This window comes from Salvelinus alpinus, chromosome 13 (genome assembly GCF_045679555.1).
Source record: "Salvelinus alpinus chromosome 13, SLU_Salpinus.1, whole genome shotgun sequence".
Classification (NCBI taxonomy): Eukaryota; Metazoa; Chordata; class Actinopteri; order Salmoniformes; family Salmonidae; genus Salvelinus; species Salvelinus alpinus.
In genome coordinates, this window is record NC_092098.1 from 17527982 (window position 1) to 17547359 (window position 19378).

At 42.1% G+C, this 19378-nt stretch overlaps 1 protein-coding gene across 2 annotated transcripts; it reads left to right on the forward strand.

Moving 5' to 3' along the window:
• The first annotated feature begins 488 nt into the window (after nt 1-488).
• Nucleotides 489-19275, forward strand: LOC139537225 (TBC1 domain family member 8B-like). Of its 2 annotated transcripts, XM_071338307.1 has the most exons (21): nt 489-776; nt 3620-3730; nt 4288-4406; nt 4821-5046; nt 5200-5440; nt 5585-5792; nt 5892-6059; nt 6184-6345; nt 7685-7835; nt 7997-8211; nt 8309-8426; nt 8555-8840; nt 9019-9151; nt 9234-9332; nt 9426-9494; nt 9681-9921; nt 10090-10155; nt 12000-12092; nt 16122-16169; nt 16277-16374; nt 16532-19275. In XM_071338307.1, the coding sequence occupies exons 1-21, from the start codon at nt 650-652 to the stop codon at nt 16964-16966; spliced, it is 3414 nt and encodes a 1137-aa protein (XP_071194408.1). In that variant the 5' UTR covers nt 489-649; the 3' UTR covers nt 16967-19275. The 2 variants fall into 2 exon arrangements, with proteins under 2 accessions (XP_071194408.1, XP_071194409.1); XM_071338308.1 differs by lacking the exon at nt 12000-12092.
• The last annotated feature ends 103 nt before the right edge of the window (nt 19276-19378 follow it).

The following is a 19378-nucleotide window of genomic DNA, read 5'->3' on the forward strand; positions in this document are numbered from 1 at the left end:
TATCGTGTTATAGCGCCACCATCTGGTCAACCACTGTTCTTTTGTAAATGACCGCAAGACGCTTCATTCAACCCAAGTTTCGTCAAAATCGGGCCAGTGCAGTCTGATATCGCGTGTGACGTACGGACGGACGTAGACAGATCCACAGTCCCCTCCCCAATGACGGACATTATTATTAGAAGTCATATTATTCATAGTACAGACAGTATACTGAACAAATGTGTCAGTCAATTATACCAGCGGCACTTGACTATAGACAGAATACATATTAATTTATACGTCATTGCACTTGATGCTCAAGTTATGTTACAGTATTTGAAACACTGCTTTGCACTGAAGTTATGAAATGTGATACTTTTCGAACGAGAAGGACTATGGGAAAGCAAGTCTACAGTATCAAGCGAGCTCGTTCTGCAGCATGCAGCCACTAATGTCAATAAACTACAATCCCCAAAAGCCCTTGTATCGTTGACTTAAGCAACGTTTTTGTCGACGTGGGAAAGGGTCTGCTCAGTGCTAACACAAACAAATAAATGTCCATGGATGTCGGTTGCAATAGAAATGAACATCTTGACATGCACATTGGATTCAATAAATATATGGTAATTGAAACTGCCTCTGGAAGCAATAAATATATGTGAATTGAAATATGTGGCTTAAACCTGAAGAGATATTGCTGAAAAATGCATTCAAGTTATGGGTGACGGAAAAAGGCAACGATTATTTCGTATTACAAAGGAGGCGAGGATATGGAGAAGGAGGAGGCGGTTTGACAGGTATGTGTTCTGTTCGCTGCTGTTCTGTTAAAACCCAGTGGCACCGCAATGACCGTCTAGCGAAGTGCTCACGCCATCAGACGAGAGCTCATATTTCCGTTATATTTTCTAATGTCCCCCAGATTATGGCATGTATAGGGGAGGGAGGCAGCCAGGTCTCCAGATGCGCGTGACAAATTGACAGCCTGAGCCTGGACTTCAAATGTTAGCTTTGATTGCAACAGGTACACAATATAAAGTATGTGGACACCCCCTATTTCAGCCACACCCATTGCTGACAGGTGTATAAAATCGAACACACAGCCATGCATTCTCAATAGACAAACATTTGCAGTGGAATGGCCTTTACTGAATAACTCAGTGACTTTCAATGTGGCACCGTCATAGGATGCCATCTTTCCAACAAGTCAATGTGTCAAATTTCTGCCCTGCTAGAGCTGCCCCAGTCAACTGTAAGGGCTGTTCTTGTGAAGTGGAAACGTCTAGGAGTAGCAACTGCTCAGCTGCGAAGTGTTAGGCCACAGAACGGGACTGCTGACTCGCATCGCATGTAAAAATCAACTGTCCTTGGTTGCAACATTCACTACTGAATTCCAAACTGCCTCTGGAAGCACCGTCAACACAATAACTATTCGTTGGGAGCTTCATGAAATGGGTTTCCATGGAAGTTCAGCCACACAGACACCTAAGATCACCATGCCCACTGTTTTACATGGTTTTGGCTAGCCCCCTTAGTTTCAGTGAAGAGATCTTAATGCTACAGCATACAATGACATTCTAGACGATACTGTGCTTCCAACTTTGTGACAGTTTGGGGAAAGCCCTTTCCTGTTTTAGCATGACAATGCCCCCGTGCATAAAGCGAGGTCCATACAGAAATGGTTTGTCGAGATCAGTGTGAAAGAACTTGACTGACCTGCACAGAGACCTAACCTCAACCCCATCGAACACCTTAGGGATGAATTGGAACGCTGACTGCGAGCCAGGCCTAATCACCCAACATCAGTGCCCGACCTCACTAATGCTCTTGTGGCTGAATAGAATTAAGTCCCCGCAGCAATGTTCCAACATCTAGTTGAAAGCCTTCCTAGAAGAGTGGAGGCTGTTATAGCAGCAAAGGGGGACGAACTCCATATTAATGTCCATGATTTTGGAATGAGATGTTAGACGAGCAGATGTCCACATACTTTTGGTCATGTAGTGTTTCTACAATGTAACAGTTTACAGTAGCTTACCTACGATGCAGATTGGTTATTTTGTTAACACTGACTGAGCTGTCTGTTTACAAACCACAGTCACTACACTTAACGTCTGGGGCGTATTCATTAAGCCAATTCTGTTGCAAAAGTTTCTTAAACGGAACGAAACAGGAAGGGACTTACCTGAATTTGTCCAATAGAAACTCTCCTTTTAGTTGCAATGGTTTGGACTGATGATTACACCAATGTTGTTTGCACACACGCTATGACATGGTAGTGTGTGTCAAATATTGGGTTGCTGACATTTGCTTTAGTTTATGGGTGGAGCAATGGGCTATACTGATGTGCACTTCTGTATGAGAATGTACTGTATCTACTCAAGCCAGGTCAATGCTCATCCTTTCTATAGTGCCAGTCTGGTCTACTAATTCCCTGCATTTGAAGTGGAATGATCATATTCTACATTATAAAAAATAATGTTTGTTGATCTTTGAGTTCAATACTGCCCTATTTCATTACATATTGATCCTCCTTCACCGTGCAAGTCAGGAGTCATTCATTGTATACATTACACCAAGAGTGAGTAGGGTACCTTGTTTGCTCAATTGCAGTCAATGAATGTCAGCTGTCAGTTTCCCAATAATAGTAGGTTGTCTTGCACATGGTCACGCAGAGGCTCCAATAAGCCAATTCTCAGCTGTTGATCACAGTTATCCACTTGACTGAAACAGCATAGCTAAATTTCACATTTTCTCTCATCTCTAATGCTAAAAATAGCAATGGTGGCCTTCTATTCTGTTGAAGCCAACGGTGTTCCAGTGGTTATAGCCTACTGATTGTCATGGTACATGTATTTGTCAATTAGATGGACACTGAGAACACAATTTTTGGGGCACAATAGATATATTCTCTGACTGGGCTAATGATGGATGGAGGTCCACCAATGGCTGCTCTCCTCCTGTTCAACGCCTTCTCGGAAGCCCCCTGCAACTCTAACTTTTTATCCTGAAGTATCCAGATTTAAATCTCAAATGGCCACAGTGCAGAGGGCAGGCTATTATCCAGTGATGCCTGCTCCTAATTAGGCCCTTGCAGACTGCAGATGCACAATTTCTGTCAGAGTGTCTGCCAAACTTTTATCATGGATGATGTACAGTATGGGGCAAAACAAAGTCTGAAATCAGTTCACAGATGTAGTGTCTCATCCACCAGTCGGCTCTTGTTAGCAATTAGCCTGGGTTTGAGGTTAAGACCACTTTACAGCTGTGTCATGATCCCCATCGTATCCAGAGTAGCCATAGATGCTGCTGATGCAGTCTGGGATAGCAGTATAGCTCTGACCTTGTTAATAATTTATGAAGGCCACTATGGGGGTAGATCGGTAACACAACACTGTTGGTTTGAGTCACCGACAGGCAGGACACTTGAATGTGATGATAAGCAGCACAATATCCATTGAGTTTTGACTGTTCCATGTTACATTATCATGGCATGCTGATCCAACCCAGGTGAAAGGGCTGTTTTGTTTGCTAGATACTGTAAATCAATAGACATGAAATTGACTCATGATTTTGAAATGTCTTATCATGTCTTTTAAAATGTCTGACTGTTAATGGAAATGATTGCCACATATTTTTGGGACAGGTCTCCTGGTTGGAACTCTGGATACGATGCTGGACTCTACGTCTAAGGTTGCGCCGTTTCGCATTCTACACCAGACACCGGACTCCCAGGTCTACTGGTCAATAGCGTGTGGTGAGAGTCTCTCTACACTTTCTCAACTATACTCTTCAGTCAGAGTAGACAACACACATTAAGTGTTTTACCCACTTCATATGTATGTACTGTATTCTAGTCAAGGCTCATCCTATGTAACTACTGCTGTATACACCATTTTTATTCATATACTGTCCATAATATCTAATCACACCATCATATACATATTTATATTCCAGACTCTGACATTGCTCGTTCTATTATTTCTTAATTCCTTTCTTTTTCTTTTTGTGATTTGCATGTTTTGTATTGCTAGGTATTAATGCACTGTTGGAGCTAGGAAGATAAGCATTTCGCTACACCCGCGATAACATCTGCAAAATATGTGTACGCGACTAATGAAATGTCATTTGATTTGAACGTAAACATTATATATAGGCTTTAGTCTTGTAATAACAGGCTACAATCATGTAATAACCTTTAGGATTATATTTTAGTCTAGACACATTTCCCATTTTGTAACAAAATAGATGGCTTAGTCATGGATAGTGTCAACAGTTTCCTTTCAAATGTGACTAAGTTCTCCCTGTGGTTAGGTGGCACCAAGGAGGAGATCAGCCAACACTGGGAGTGGCTGGAGAAGAACATCATGAGAACCCTGTCTGTGTTTGACTCCAGCGATGACATCACCAGCTTTGTGCAGGGCAAGATCAGAGTAAGTAATCACTAAAGCTTATTAAACATGTGGTTAGACACAGACATCAACAATACTATTGTTGATCTCTGCCACTCTCACGGGAGATGGAGGCCTCCTCCAGACTTAATGATTTATTCATGTAGTGAAGCCTACTGATGATAAGTGGCACGTGCTTACTCTTTGAAAATAGTTGGTGGTGATTGTTATTTCACTACTGCTTTATGATATGGAAACATTTTACTGTTTGTTGAAAGCTAAGCAAAGGATAGTAGGTTTAATAACAATATGAATTAAGAAACAATATTATGCTAATCTATATGCCTTGATACATATTACAGAGTGGAGATGGCATGCTGACTTGTTTAGACTGCTCAATTATATTAGCTATCTCAGTGGCCAATAGGGGGATGTTGACCTCTCCTTTCTATAAAGGGTCTGATTGCTGAGGAAGGAAAGGTGTCATGCGTGCAGGAGGATGACCCTGAGAAGTTCCGTGAGGCGCTGCTAAGGTTTGAGAAATGGTTTGACCTCCCTCAGAAGGAGAAGCTGGTCACCTACTACTCCTGCAGCTACTGGAGGGGTCGCGTGCCCTGCCAGGGCTGGCTCTACCTCAGCACCAACTTCCTGTCCTTCTACTCCTACCTGCTGGGCTCCGAGGGTGAGACCAGAGACCTGAGCAACCCCTCACTGTTGGCTAACTGTCACTAAATTGTCACTTATCCATTGTATTTGGATACAATATTATTATCATTCCATGTCATGACAGAATGGCAGTGAGTTACTCATTGAAAATAATCTGTTTCCTTTTCAGTGAAGCTGGTTATCTCCTGGAATGAGATCTGGAGGCTGGAGAAAACGTCCAATGTCATCCTGACGGAGAGCATCCATGTGTTGGCCAATGGAGAGGACCACTTCTTCTCCATGTTCCTTCATCTCAATGAGACCTTCCTGATCATGGAGCAGCTGGCTGACTACTCCATCAAACGCCTGTTTGATAAGGAGACTTTCCAGGAAGAGCCCTCCCTCTCAGACCCTCTGCAGATCACCAAGAGGTACTGTACTGACGGACTGTCCCTGCGCTCTTCCACATAACTCCTATTTGACAGTTACATCAGGGCACCGTGGTGAACTGAGATGATAGTCATAATTCTGTTTAGTTCTTCCATGCTCTTCTCAGTCACTTTCCTCTCTTCCAGAGGCTTAGAAACGCACGCTAGGAACGAGCAGTTCCGGGCCTTCTTCAGGCTGCCTAAAGAGGAGAACCTGCTGGAGGTGTATGAGAGCTTTCTGTGGGTGCCCTTCAGCCACTTCAACACGCTGGGGAAGATCTGTCTTTCCGAGAGCTACCTGTGTTTCGCCAGCCAGGATGGCAGCCAGTGCCACGTCATCATCCCCATGAGAGAGGCAAGACGCTTCCACGAAACATAACTAATTTCTGATCAAATATGTTCTGTTGCTCAGTGGTTTGTCCAGTGTTGTTGAAACCAACTCCTATCCTTACAGGTGATTGGTGTGGAGAAGCCGGACCGTAGCAGCAGGGCTTTGATTGTGTGTGTGCGGGGTAAGAGGGCTCTACGGTTCTCTGAAGTCCGAGACTTTGAGCGCCTCGCCAATGCAATCCGCAAGAGGTGTGGGATGACGGCCAGTCCTCAGCACTCTGCATCAACTGATGTAACTTACTGTTTTGACCTTTGCCATCAACCTTCCAACTGTCTCTAATTCACCTCCTTATCTGCCAGGCTATAATTGCTGCTGTTGAAAACAAACAGAACTGTGTGTTCACTGTGCCTTGCAGGTCATCAGAGGGGAGTGCCAGAACCTCATCAATCACTTTGAGGACAACCCAGAGGAGGTGGCTTTGATGGTGGGACAGAAGGACAGCAGCAAGGCGGTCAGCACTGAGGCCCTCATGACCGTGTTCCATCCCCAGGACACTGAAAACCTGGACCCCAAAATGGTGGATATAAGTGGTCTATTTCTCTAAAATATTACATTTCCTCATAGTATGAAGAAATATAAACATTTCACTAAAATATAAACGCAACATGTAAAGTGTTGCTCCCGTATTTCATGAGCTGAAATAAAAGATCCCCTACATTTTCCATATACACAAAAAGCTTATTTCTCTAAAATGTGTACACATTTGTTTACATCCCTGTTAGGTAGCATTTCTCCTTTGACAAAATAATCCATCCACCTGACAGGTGTGGCATATCAAGAAGCTGATTAAACAGCATGATCATTACACAGGTGCACCTTGTGCTGGGAACAATAAAAGGCCACTCTAAATTGTACAGTTGTGTCCCACAACACAATGCCACAGATGTCTCATGTTTTGAGGGAGCGTGCAATTGGCATGCTGATTGCAGGAATGTCTACCAGAGCTGTTGCCAAAGAATTGAATGTTCATTTCTCTACCATAAGCCGCCTCCAACATCATTTTAGAGAATTTGGCACTGTCCAACTGGCCTCACAACCGAAGACCATGTGTATGGCATCGTGTGGGGGAGTGTTTTGCTTATGTCATAATTGTGAATAGATTGCCCCATCCTGGCAGTGGGGTTATGGTATGGGCAGGCATAAGCTACGGACAATGAACACAATTACACTTTATCAATGGCAATTTGAATGCACAGAGATACCGTGACGAGATCCGGAGGCCCATTGTCGCGCCATTCATCTGCCACCATCACCTCATGTTTCAGCATGATAATGCACAGCCCCATGTCGCAAGGATCTGTACACAATTCCTGGAAGATGAAAATTTTCCAGTTCTTCCGTGACCTGCATACTCACCAGACATGTTCCCCATTGAGCTTGTTTGGGATGCTCTGGATCGACATGTACGACAGCGTGTTCTAGTTCCCGCCGATATCCATCAACTTCGCACAACCATTGAAGAGGAGATGTGTCGTGCTGCATGATGCAAATGGTGGTCACACCAGATAGTGACTGGTTTTCTGATCCACGCCTCTATCTTTTTTTTAAGGCATCTGTCACCAACAGATGCATATCTGTATTCCCCATCATGTCAAATCCATAGATTAGGGCCTATTGAATTTATTTCAATTTACTGATTTCCTTATATAAACTAACTCAGTGAAATCTTTGAAAATGTTGCATCTTGCGTTTTTATATTTTTGTTCAGGATAGTTTCTCTAGAACAGTTTTTTTTTCCAGTGTGAGAATGATAATAGGGTGGAGTTTTTTTTAAAGGTGCTCTCCCTGTACTGTAGAGGTGTCCCAGCCTTGACAGCTCATTTCTTATTCTCCTGTTTCATCTCTGTGCCTGACAGCTGAAGGAGAAGATGAAGGAGCAGTCATGGAACATCCACTTCTCAGAATATGGCCGTGGCACCAGTATGTTCTGTACCAAGAAGACACGAGACCTGATTGTGCGTGGCGTCCCTGAGGCCTTAAGGGGAGAGCTCTGGATGCTTTTCTCAGGTTCTGTTTGATATGGCTCATTAACTGTTAAATCGCACATATGTTTCCTTTACTGACGTGTCAAAGTGTGGTGTCTTTAATGTTTAATGCCGTAGATGGCTGTAGGAAGCTGGATGTGTTTCGTTAAATATGGAGTGGGGTGTTTTGCCTTTGTACTATAGGTGCAGTCAACGACATGGCCACTAACCCGGGGTACTACAGTGAGCTGGTGGATCAGTCTCTGGGGACCAGCACCCTGGCCACTGACGAGATAGAGAGAGACCTGCACCGCTCCCTACCAGAGCACCCTGCCTTCCAGAGCGACACAGGCATCTCTGCCCTGCGCAGAGTCCTCACCGCATACGCCTACAGGAACCCCAAAATCGGCTATTGCCAGGTACCAAGCTAGAAACCCCTATAACACTTCCTGACATTTTTTATTTTAAAAAGCTAATGGGCACCTTTACATCGCTCGTGCTTTTTCTCTTGTGAAGGCCATGAACATCCTGACGTCAGTCCTTTTGCTCTATGCAAAAGAGGAGGAGGCTTTCTGGCTGCTGGTGGCCGTCTGTGAGAGGATGCTGCCTGATTACTTTAACCGCAGGATCATCGGTGAGTGACGCAGCTGAATAGCAATATAATTTTTAGTTGTAGAAATTTGTACTGTATGTGTGTTTGATACGGAATTACACTTTCCCCCTTAACTGCTAAAAATCCTGTTTACAAACTTGTTTCCTCAGGTGCACTGGTGGACCAGGCGGTGTTTGAGGAACTGATTCGAATGCACCTCACCCAGCTGACGGAGCACATGACAGACCTGACCTTCTTCTCCTCCGTGTCCCTGTCCTGGTTCCTCACCCTGTTTATCAGTGTCCTGCCAATAGAGAGCGCGGTCAATGTGGTCGATTGCTTCTTCTACGACGGCATCAAAGCCATCCTGCAGCTGGGCCTGGCTGTGCTCGACTACAACATGGAGGGCCTGATCAGCTCCCATGACGACGCTGAGGCAGTCACCATCCTCAACAAGTGAGTGTCAACACAGAGAGGGCGGGGTCTGAAGGTCAACTGAATTGGTTATTTCAAAGTACCGTATTAGGTTATGGTTGGATTGTGAAGTAACATAATCTCCAAAACAATGAGTTAATTCTATAGGAATGTCCATTTAATTAATGTTACTTAACTGCTGCTCTGTTTGCCCTGGCAGGTTTTTTGATAATGTTACAAATAAGGACAGTCCTCTTCCACAAACAGTGCAGCAAAACTCTGTAGGGAACAACGACAAAGCATCATCCATCTCCAAGGTGGACGTCAGTGATCTCATCAAAGAAGCCTATGAGGTACTGTAACAGTCAGAGTTGCTAGGGCCCATGTCTCAATGTCAGGCTTGTCTTTGATTAGACTTTTTTAATTTGCTGACAGAAATATGGAGACTTGAAATCAGAGGAAGTAGAGAGCATGCGGAAAAGAAACAAACTATATGTTATCCAAACGTTAGAGGATACAACCAAGCAAAATGTGGTGAGTTGCTCATCCCCAAACTTCCATAGCATCTTTTTGGCATTGTTTACTACAATTTGATGTAGGATTATTTGAGATTTACTTTTTTCCCAGCTGCGGGTAGTGTCACAAGAAGTAAAGTTCAGTGGTTCCCAGCTTGACGAACTTTATGTATTGTTCAAGGTGGGTGCAATATCTCAATCACTCTTTTCAAATAATAATAATATACTACTGCATACCTACATGCATTAATATTCCTTCTTATAGACATAGACACAGAGTTGACATGACTGGCATGAAAAATGTAAATATGTTGAAAATAGACACAAAGTTAACCGCTGGAGATTGAATACTTCAATGTGTTTCCAGAGGCAACATTTCCTCAGCTGCTACTGGACGATGAACAGCCCAGTGCTGCTGCACCACGACCCCAGCCTGGCCTATCTGGAGCAGTACCAGCTGGGCTTCCATCAGTTCAGCCTGCTCTTCTCCCTCCTGGAGCCCTGGTCCCTCTGCAGCGGAAAGGACGCCCTCTTCCTCTGGGCCTTCCGCCTGCTGGATGAGAACCAGGATGGCCTCGTCAACTTTAAAGAGTTCTGCTGTGCCTTGGGTAAGGTTACACCAGCGCTCTGATGCATAGCTACAAGTCTTTGAACGCTGTTCCCACCCTCTGCTTCTAACATTATCTGTGGGAACTGTATGTCACATCTAATCCAGCATCAACCTCATGAAACCTTTCATGCTAATTTACCCCTTCCCTATTTTGTTCTTACTACAGACATTTTGTACAGCGGCACTTTCACCAACAAACTGAAATTCCTGTTCAAGCTTCATCAGCCACCAGGTAAGTAAGATCACCAATAACTTCATCAGCACCTTCTCTATTAACCACTTGTCATTCTGTCTATGATACTTTTGTTCTGTATTCCTTCTCAAGTACCTTCACAAAGTATTCATACCCCTTGACTTATTCCACATTTTGTTGTTACAGCCTGAATTCAAAATGTATTCAGTATATGTTTTTTCTCACCCATTGACACACATAATGACAGTGAAAACATGTTTTTAGACATTTTTGCACATTTATTGAAAATAAATGACAGAAATATCTCATTTACATAATTATTCACACCCCTGAGTCAATAGAAGCACTTTTTGCAGTGATTACAGCTGTTAGTCTATCTGGGTAAGTCTCTAAGCGCTTTCCACACCTGGATTCTGCAACAATTGTCCATTTATTATTTTGAAAATGTCAAGCTCTGTCAAATTGGTTGTTAATCATTGCTAAACAATTTTCAGGTCTTGCCATAGATTTTCAAGTAGATGTAAAAAAAATAATAATAATAATTTACTCAGGAGCATTCAATGTCTTCTTGGTAAGCAACTCCAGTGTAGATTTAGCCGTGTGTTTTAGGTTATTTTCCTGCTGAAAGGTGAATTCATCTCCCAGTGTCTGGTGGAAAACATACTACCAGCTTTTCCTCTAGGATTTTGCCTGTGCGTAGCTCCATTCCATTCCTTTTTTATCCTGATAAACTCCCCAGTCCTTAACAATTACAAGCATACCCATAACATGATACAGCCACCACTATGCTTGAAAATATGGTACTCAGTAAAGTATTGTATTTCCCCAAACATAACACTATTCAGAACAAAAAGTTAATTGCTTTTCCACATTTTTTGCAGTTTTACTTTAATCCCTAATTGCAAACAGGATGCATGTTTTGAAATATTTGTATTCTGTACAGGCTTCCTTCTTTTCACTCTGTCAATTAGGGTAGTATTGTGGAGTAACTACAATGTTGTTGATCCATCCTCAGTTTTCTCTTATTACAGCCATTAAACTGTTTTAAAGTCACCATTGGCCTCATGGTGAAATCCCTGAGCGGTTTCCTTCCTCTGGCAACCGAGTTAGGAAGGACGCCTGTATATTTGTAGGTATCCTGGTGGTCTAGTGTTTAAGAGTGTTTCGGCCAGTAATTAAAAAATGGTCATTGGTTCGAATCCCAGAGCCGGCAAGGTGGAAAAAATCTGCCGTTCCGCCCTTGTGCAAGGCGTTAACCCCCAACAACAACTGCTCCCGGGTGCCGATGATGTCGAGAGATGCAACCCCTGCATCTCTCTGATTCATTTTTACCCATCTACCAATAGGTGCCCTTCTTTGCAAGGCATTGGAAAACCTCCCTGGTCTTTGTGGTTGAATTTGTGTTTGAAATTCACTGCACGATTGAGGGACCTTACACACAAAAAAATTGTGTGGTGTACAGAGATGAGGTAAACATTCAAATCATGTTAAACACTTGTTTCACACAGAGCACTACTCAAGACATTTCAGCTTTTCATTTTTTATTAATTTGTAAACATTTCTAAAAACATAATTCCACTTTGACATTATGGTGTATTGTGTGTAGGCCAGTGACCAAAAATCTAAATTTAATCCATTTTAAATTCAGACAAACACACCACATTTTGGAAAAAGTCAAGGGGGCGTGAATGTTTTCTGAAGGCACTGTATAATAAGAAACAAATCCCAATACAATTTTCCTGCAGACTGTGCCTTTCTAATTTCAACTGTACTGTATATTTTGTGCTACTCTTCTACTCACCAACTAATCTCTTTGTTAACTGTTCCGTACATCTGTCCCTACTGTAATGTTGTATGCTCTCACAGACAATGTCTTCTTCCAGCTTTCACAGGTAGTCCTTTCCAATCAAAGGCCCAAAGACTGCCTCACTTTATTCCAATGACTGACGACCTATCCCTCTTGAGTCGATTGACTGGTCAGCTTGCTTTGCTCTTTTCTTTCTCTGCTATAACCATTTCACTCTAGTCCTCCCTGTGCTTTTCTCTTTGGTAGATGCTCATCTGTCTGTCTTTAACAATGTCTTAAATGTGGGTCTTTTGTTGTGTACAATTTGTTTTACTACCATCTAGGGATGTTAACTAAATTGGTTAGCCGCCGAAAATGCATTTGACCGGTGATGCTTATCGGTCTATAGGTTAATTTGCATAATTTAGTGGAATTACATGACGACTAACACCAATTTATCTTACGGCCAAGATCCTTTTTTAATGCGTAAATTTGGATAGCCAAGCTTGCTTCGCACTCATGTGGGTGCTAACAAGCAGGTGAGCTAGTGCTAGGTTTCAATAGCCAATCCAGTAGGGTCTGGAAACTATAGTGAACTTTTCCCAACTTTGGTCCTGCCCTGTACAGCCAGGGCAGGACCAAAGTCCTATGTTCGCATTGCCCAACGGTCCCCTGACCACTTTGCTTCCTTCATTGAAAATGAATGGTCTTCTGTTGTTTCATATCCCCCCAATGTGCTATATGGATCTCTTGTTGTTTATCACACGTGCACAGCATACATAGTCCAGTTTGAGGAGCAGTATAGCCTATCACCTGTCATCCAGCGTGAGAGCAGCTCATTAAAAAGAGGGTACTGGAATGAAATGTGTTTTTTAAGGCCAGTCATTACGCAACAAATTGCTTAACAGTTCTAAATGCAACCACGTGTTAAACTGTTTTGATGCCGCCCGAGTGGCGCAGCGGTCTAACGCACTGCATCGCAGTGCTTGAGGCGTCACTACTAAGTCCCTCACTGTTGCCGCTTGTTATAGACCCCCCTCAGCTCCCAGCTGTGCCCTTGACACCGTATGTGAATTGATTGCCCCCCATCTATCGTCAGAGTTTGTACTGCTAGGTGGCCTAAATTGGGAAATGCTTAAAACCCCGGCCTTCCTACAATCTAAGCTAGATGCCCTCAATCTCACACAAATTATCAAGGAACCTACCAGGTACAACCCCAAATCCGTAAACACGGGCACCCTCATAGATATCATCCTGACCAACTTGCCCTCTAAATACACCTCTGCTGTTTTCAACCAGGATCTCAGTGATCACTGCCTCATTGGCTGCATCCGTTATGGGTTCGCGGTTCAACGACCACCCCTCATCACTGTCAAACGCTCCCTAAAACACTTCTGCGAGCAGGCCTTTCTAATTGACCTGGCCCGGGTATCCTGGAAGGATATTGACCTCATCCCGTCAGTAGAAGATGCCTGGTTGTTCTTTAAAAGTGCTTTCCTCACCATCTTAAATAAGCATGCCCCTTTCAAAAAATGTAGAACTAAGAACAGATATAGCCCTTGGTTCACTCCAGACTTGATTGCCCTTGACCAGCACAAAAAAACCCTGTGGTGTACTGCACTAGCATCGATATGCAACTTTCAGGGTAGTCAGGAACCAATACACACAGTCAGTTAGGAAAGCAAAGGCTAGATTTTTCAAACAGAAATTTGCATCCTGTGGCACTAATTCCAAAAGTTCATGGAGAATAAGAGTACCTCCTCCCAGCTGCCCACTGCACTGAGACTAGGAAACACTGTCACCACTGATAAATCCACGATAATCGAGAATTTCAATAGGCATTTCTCTACGGCTGGCCATGCTTTCCACCTGGCTACCCCAACCCCCCGGCCAACAGCTCTGCACCCCCTGCAGCAACTGGCCCAAGCCCCCCCCCCCCCCCGCTTCTCCTTCACCCAAATCCAGACAGCTGATGTTCTGAAAGAGCTGCAAAATTTGGATCCCTACAAATCAGCTAGGCTAGACAATCTGGACCCTCTCTTCCTAAAATTATCCACCGCCATTGTTGCAACCCCTATTACTAGTCTGTTCAACCTCTTTCGTATCGTCTGAGATTCCTAAAGATTGGAAAGCGGCCGCGGTCTTCCCCCTCTTCAAAGGGGGAGACACTCTAGACCCAAACTGTTACATACCTACAGTTGAAGTCGGAAGTTTACATACACCTTAGCCAAATACATTTAAACTCAGTTTTTCAGAATTTCTGACATTTAATCCTAGTACAAATTCCCTGTTTTAGGTCACTTAGGATCACCACTTTATTTTAAGAATGTGAAATGTCAGAATAATAGTAGAGATTTATTTAAGCTTTTATTTCTTTCATCACATTCCCAGTGGGTCATAAGTTTACATACACTCAATTAGTATTTGGTAGCATTGCCTTTAAATTGTTTAACTTGGGTCAAATGTTTCGGGTAGCCTTCCACAAGCTTCCCACAATAAGTTGGGTGAATTTTGGCCCATTCCTCCTGACAGAGCTGGTGTAACTGAGTCAGGTTGGTACTTTGGTGCGAAAAGTGCAAATCAATCCCAGAACAACAGCAAAGGAACTTGTGAAGATGCTGTAGGAAACCGGTACAAAAGTATCTATATCCACAGTAAAACAAGTCCTATATCAACATAACCTGAAAGGCTGCTCAGCAAGGAAGAAGCCACTGCTCCAAAACCGCCATAAAAAAGCCAGACTACGGTTTTCAACTGCACATGGGGACAAAGATTGTACTTTTTGGAGAAATGTCCTCTGGTCTGATGAAATAAAAGTAGAACTGGTTGGCCATAATGACCATCGTTATGTTTGGAGGACAAAGGGGTACGCTTGCAAGGCGAAGAACACCATCCCAACCGTGAAGCACGGGGGTGGCAGCATCATGTTGTGGGGGTGCTTTGCTGCAGGAGAGACTGGTGCACTTCACAAAATAGATGGCATCACGAGGCAGGAAAATTATGTGGATATATTGAAGCAACATCTCAAGACATCAGTCAGGAAGTTAAAGCTTGGTTGCAAATGGGTCTTCCAAATGGACAATGACCCCAAGCATACTTCCAAAATTGTGACAAAATGGCTTAAGGACAACGCAGTCAAGGTATTGGAGTGGCCATCACAAAGCCCTGACCTCAATCCTAGGGCTGGGCGATATGGCAAATAAATGATCACGATATCTGTATATTTTTTATATATAAGTATCACAATATTAATCAAATTATGTTTAAAAGGTGCATATCTGCTTCAAACTCAAGGAATGCCTAATGTCTGAGTCGGACTTCAAAAAGCCAAACCACTTCCAAATTACTGAAACAGTTTAACCCTTTATATCAATAATTTCCAAATTGGAAGCTGCTCCTTCTCCATGGCTATCACTGCCACTGTTTTCGCCTACATCACTCATTTTTTGTGTGGTTAATAGTGGCTACTCCATCACTCGAGATGCTAAGTGGTTTTTAGTGGGCGTATACCTCTCCACGTGCATATTGTCACTTCGCGTTCCTGCTGCGTCAGAGGTGAAATGGACTGCTGTTCCTAATTATTCTATATCGACATTATCGGAAATTAATCCCCCAAAAAAATTCGTTATTGAGGGAAGTAATTACCTCGATAATTATTGATATTTGATTTATTGCCCAGCTCTACTCAATCCTATAGAAAATTTGTGGGCAGAACTGAAAAAGCGTGTGCGAGCAAGGAGGCCTACAATCCTGACTCAGTTACACCAGCTCTGTCAGGAGGAATGGGCCAAAATTCACCCAATTTATTGTGGGAAGCTTGTGGAATGCTACCTGAAACATTTGACCCAAGTTAAACAATTTAAAGGCAATGCTACCAAATACTAATTGAGTGTATGTAAACTTCTGACCCACTGGGAATGTGATGAAAGAAATAAAAGCTGAAATAAATCTCTACTATTATTCTGACATTTCACATTCTTAAAATAAAGTGGTGATTCTAACTGACCTAAGACAGGGAATTTTTACTAGGATAAAATGTCCGGTATTGTGAAAAACTGAGTTTAAATGTATTTGGCTAAGGTGTATGTAAACTTCTGACTTCAACTGTATATATGATATAATTGCTCACTGGTTATGGTTTAGAATGCCAAAATGTACTTTACAGTTACTGTATGACTTCCTTTGACTTATGTGAATGTACTCCATTCTTACTATGTAGTGTCTGATCTTCCAGAAGATGGCGTGATCAGAAAAAGCCCTGAAAGAGGTATTTTAATTGGCATGTCTCTTTTTCTATTTTACCAAGCTTCACAATGTTGCTAATTTGAACAGAGTGTCAGAATACACATTGCACTTTCTGTTTCACTCCCACAGGCAGAGGGAAAGTGGATCTGCAGGCCTACCTGAAACAATGGCAAGATGAGATACTAAAGAAAGAGGAGAGCATAAAGGATTTACCCAGAATTAACCAGGTGAATACACCACTATCTAGGTTAACATGAAGTCAATCTGGTGACTATGAAATAGTTATCTTTTGAACAGATCAACTTTGAACAATTTAATCCACATGTCATTCCTTTTATACAAAAGTCTTAATTTAATCCATCTCTTTTATTTTCTGGTTGTCAGGCTCAGTTTATCCAGTTTTCCAAAACGCTCTACAACCTGTTCCATAGTGACCCAGAGGAAGAGTCTCTGTACCGTGCTGTGGCTCGAGTTACCAGTCTTCTGCTGAGAATGGAAGAAGTAGGGCGCAGGCTCCAGGAGCCCACCAGTCCCCAGAAGTCCAGCACTAGCCCCATCCAGGCTGCCCTAGAGGGGGCTCTACCTGACGGGGAGGCTTCCAGCACTCCTGAGAGCAGCTCTGACACCCCTAGCACTCCCATCACTCTGGAGGCAGGCTCCATCCCACAGGAGGTCGAGTGGTCATTCGCTTTTGAGCAGATCCTGGCATCCCTGCTCAACGAGCCTGTCCTTGTGCGCTTCTTTGAGAGGCCTGTAGACATTCAAGCCCGGCTGGACCATGCCAAGTGTGCTCAGTTGAAAGCCAAGACAAACAAGTGAAGGATCCACTGTGGGTTTAACCCTCTTATCAAAGCCATTAAGTCTCTGTTCACTATCCTCTCTATTTTCTACTGTTATTTCTCCGCCTGGTCAGGTAACAGGAAAGGATCCTAAGCCAACCCTGTTCACTGTAACCAAACGTAGAAATATACTTGTATAAATTCCAGTTGTATCTTGTAGATTCATAGTTTGTCCTGTCATCTGCACACCAGCGAACCTGCTCAAGCATCTTGCTTCTATGTGCCAGAGTGGTTTTTCTCATGCAGCCATAAATCTCTCAGCTAATTTTCAGAAACACCAGCCTTTCAAATTGGGGGGAGAGTGATCAGTTGACCTGTGTGGAATATATAGGGAGCACCCTCCAGGGTAGTCACTTGAAGCCAACAATGGAAGTCAATCATTGCTTGATACCGGTGCATGTAGATGGGATTAATAATTGTATATGAGACCCTTACTGTTGCTCATCCATAATTATGCAATGAATGGAACCTAGAATGGAGAGATGAAAGAGGGACCACTGTTATTGTATTTCTAGGTTTACTTTGTAATGAAGGGATGTGGCCAGTTTATTTCTGGTCATTTTATGGAGGGGGGCTTTTGAAAACAATGGGACCACTACTTACTAAAGGCCCAAGAGAGTGCTGAATAGTTGGAATTCTACATTTCAGTTTTTTTTATGACATATCTTATGTTTTTGTCTTCAAATATCCATTTGTTTTGCTGAAATATCATGAGTGAGGGAACAAGAGCATGTTGTCATTGCCAAGTCAAATCACTTTCAGGACACAAACTAAAAACGAATTGTATAGTTGTTGTTGAGGCAACCACAAATGAGGACATTGTGCAATATTTAGATTCTAACTAATGTCTGAGTCTAAAGGAAATTAAGTTAATGTATATATAATTTGATATACAGAAGAATGTACTTAACTGTCTTATGATTTATATTATCTTGTTTGATATTGTACATTTAATTGAGTTGCAAAGGAATTACTAAATATTTGTCAGAGTAAATGTTATATTTATAATGTTTTGTAACAGGAAATTCTTGTTATGTTTGATTATATTTGTCAGACTGCAGAAAAAATATTTTCACGTGCATAACTGGTAGTGTATATCCTGTTACACATTCCTTTATAAATTGTTAGACTTTTTTGAAATGCTGTTAAGCATGAAAGGATGCATGGGCATGGATAAATTATGACAATAACTAATTATTCCAAATGCAACACAGTTGGCTTTGAATGTGTTACTTTATTTCTAGGTTTGATGTGGTGGACTGTAAAATGCAGGATTTTAGTCAGATGTTGATTGGAATAAAACCTGCTTCAATGTCCTTTGTGTAGTATAGATATTTCTATTTTACATGAGCAGTTATAAATATTTATTTTCAAAATGAGTCAGGAAAAGGACAGCTGAGCAACTTTTACATGATTTGTATTTTCTGTATTTGAGCGTTTTCCCTCAGTGCCATCTGTGTGTAAAATCAAACCTTGCAGTTATATTATAGTCCTCTAAAATGATATTCCTTGTTATAATAGATGCTAAGGTTAATATAAATATGTCACTTTAAAGCATTTACTTGACAGCACAATATCATAAAATATGGTCAATATGTAGCTATTTTGCAGTTTTTTTAATCAATCTAGTAATGAATACTTATTCATGGGAGAGCAAGTGTTACTGTTTAAAATTAGCAGTTTACTCTACATTGCATTAGTAGTGACTCTTGAGTGTGAAGTTTAATTCACCTGTGAACAAGTCAACTAAATGAAAGTCTTAACATATTTGCAGGGAAATTGCCATTTGAAATGACACAGTTCTCATGATAGATTGTTGTAGACTACACTCACATTTAGAAATAAAGAGACATTGTCTATGGGCTTTATCAGTTATGCAGTAGACATCTGTAGTCAGATTTTTATCAACTTGATGCAATACATAGGATAATGGTGTACTTATTACCAGTGAAACTATATTACGTGACCTTTTATTTCCCCTTTAAGCTGTTTACGCTTTAAGATGACTCATAGCACAAATGTATTTAGGCCGACTTAAGATAACTTGTAAATGTAATGGCATTGTTTCCAATTAATGGTCTTAATTACAGTACTCTCATTTAAACACATTTATATGGTGACTGTCTACAGTCTGTGTACTGCCTGTTTTTGTGGGGGGGGGGGTTTCTGGAGGAAAATGAATCCGTTGAAATGTTATGTCGTTTTTGATCTGCCTGTGCCTACCACAAGTGACACTATGTGAATGTCAAACGTCTTGAAATGAAATAAAGTTATAATAAAAAAATCTGAGTTTGTCTTAGACATCAAATATGTTTATTTGAATGAATGAGTTGTTTTGCAAATAGGCCAAGTGAATGAACAGAACAGCCAGGATGGATTTGAACCACTCCAG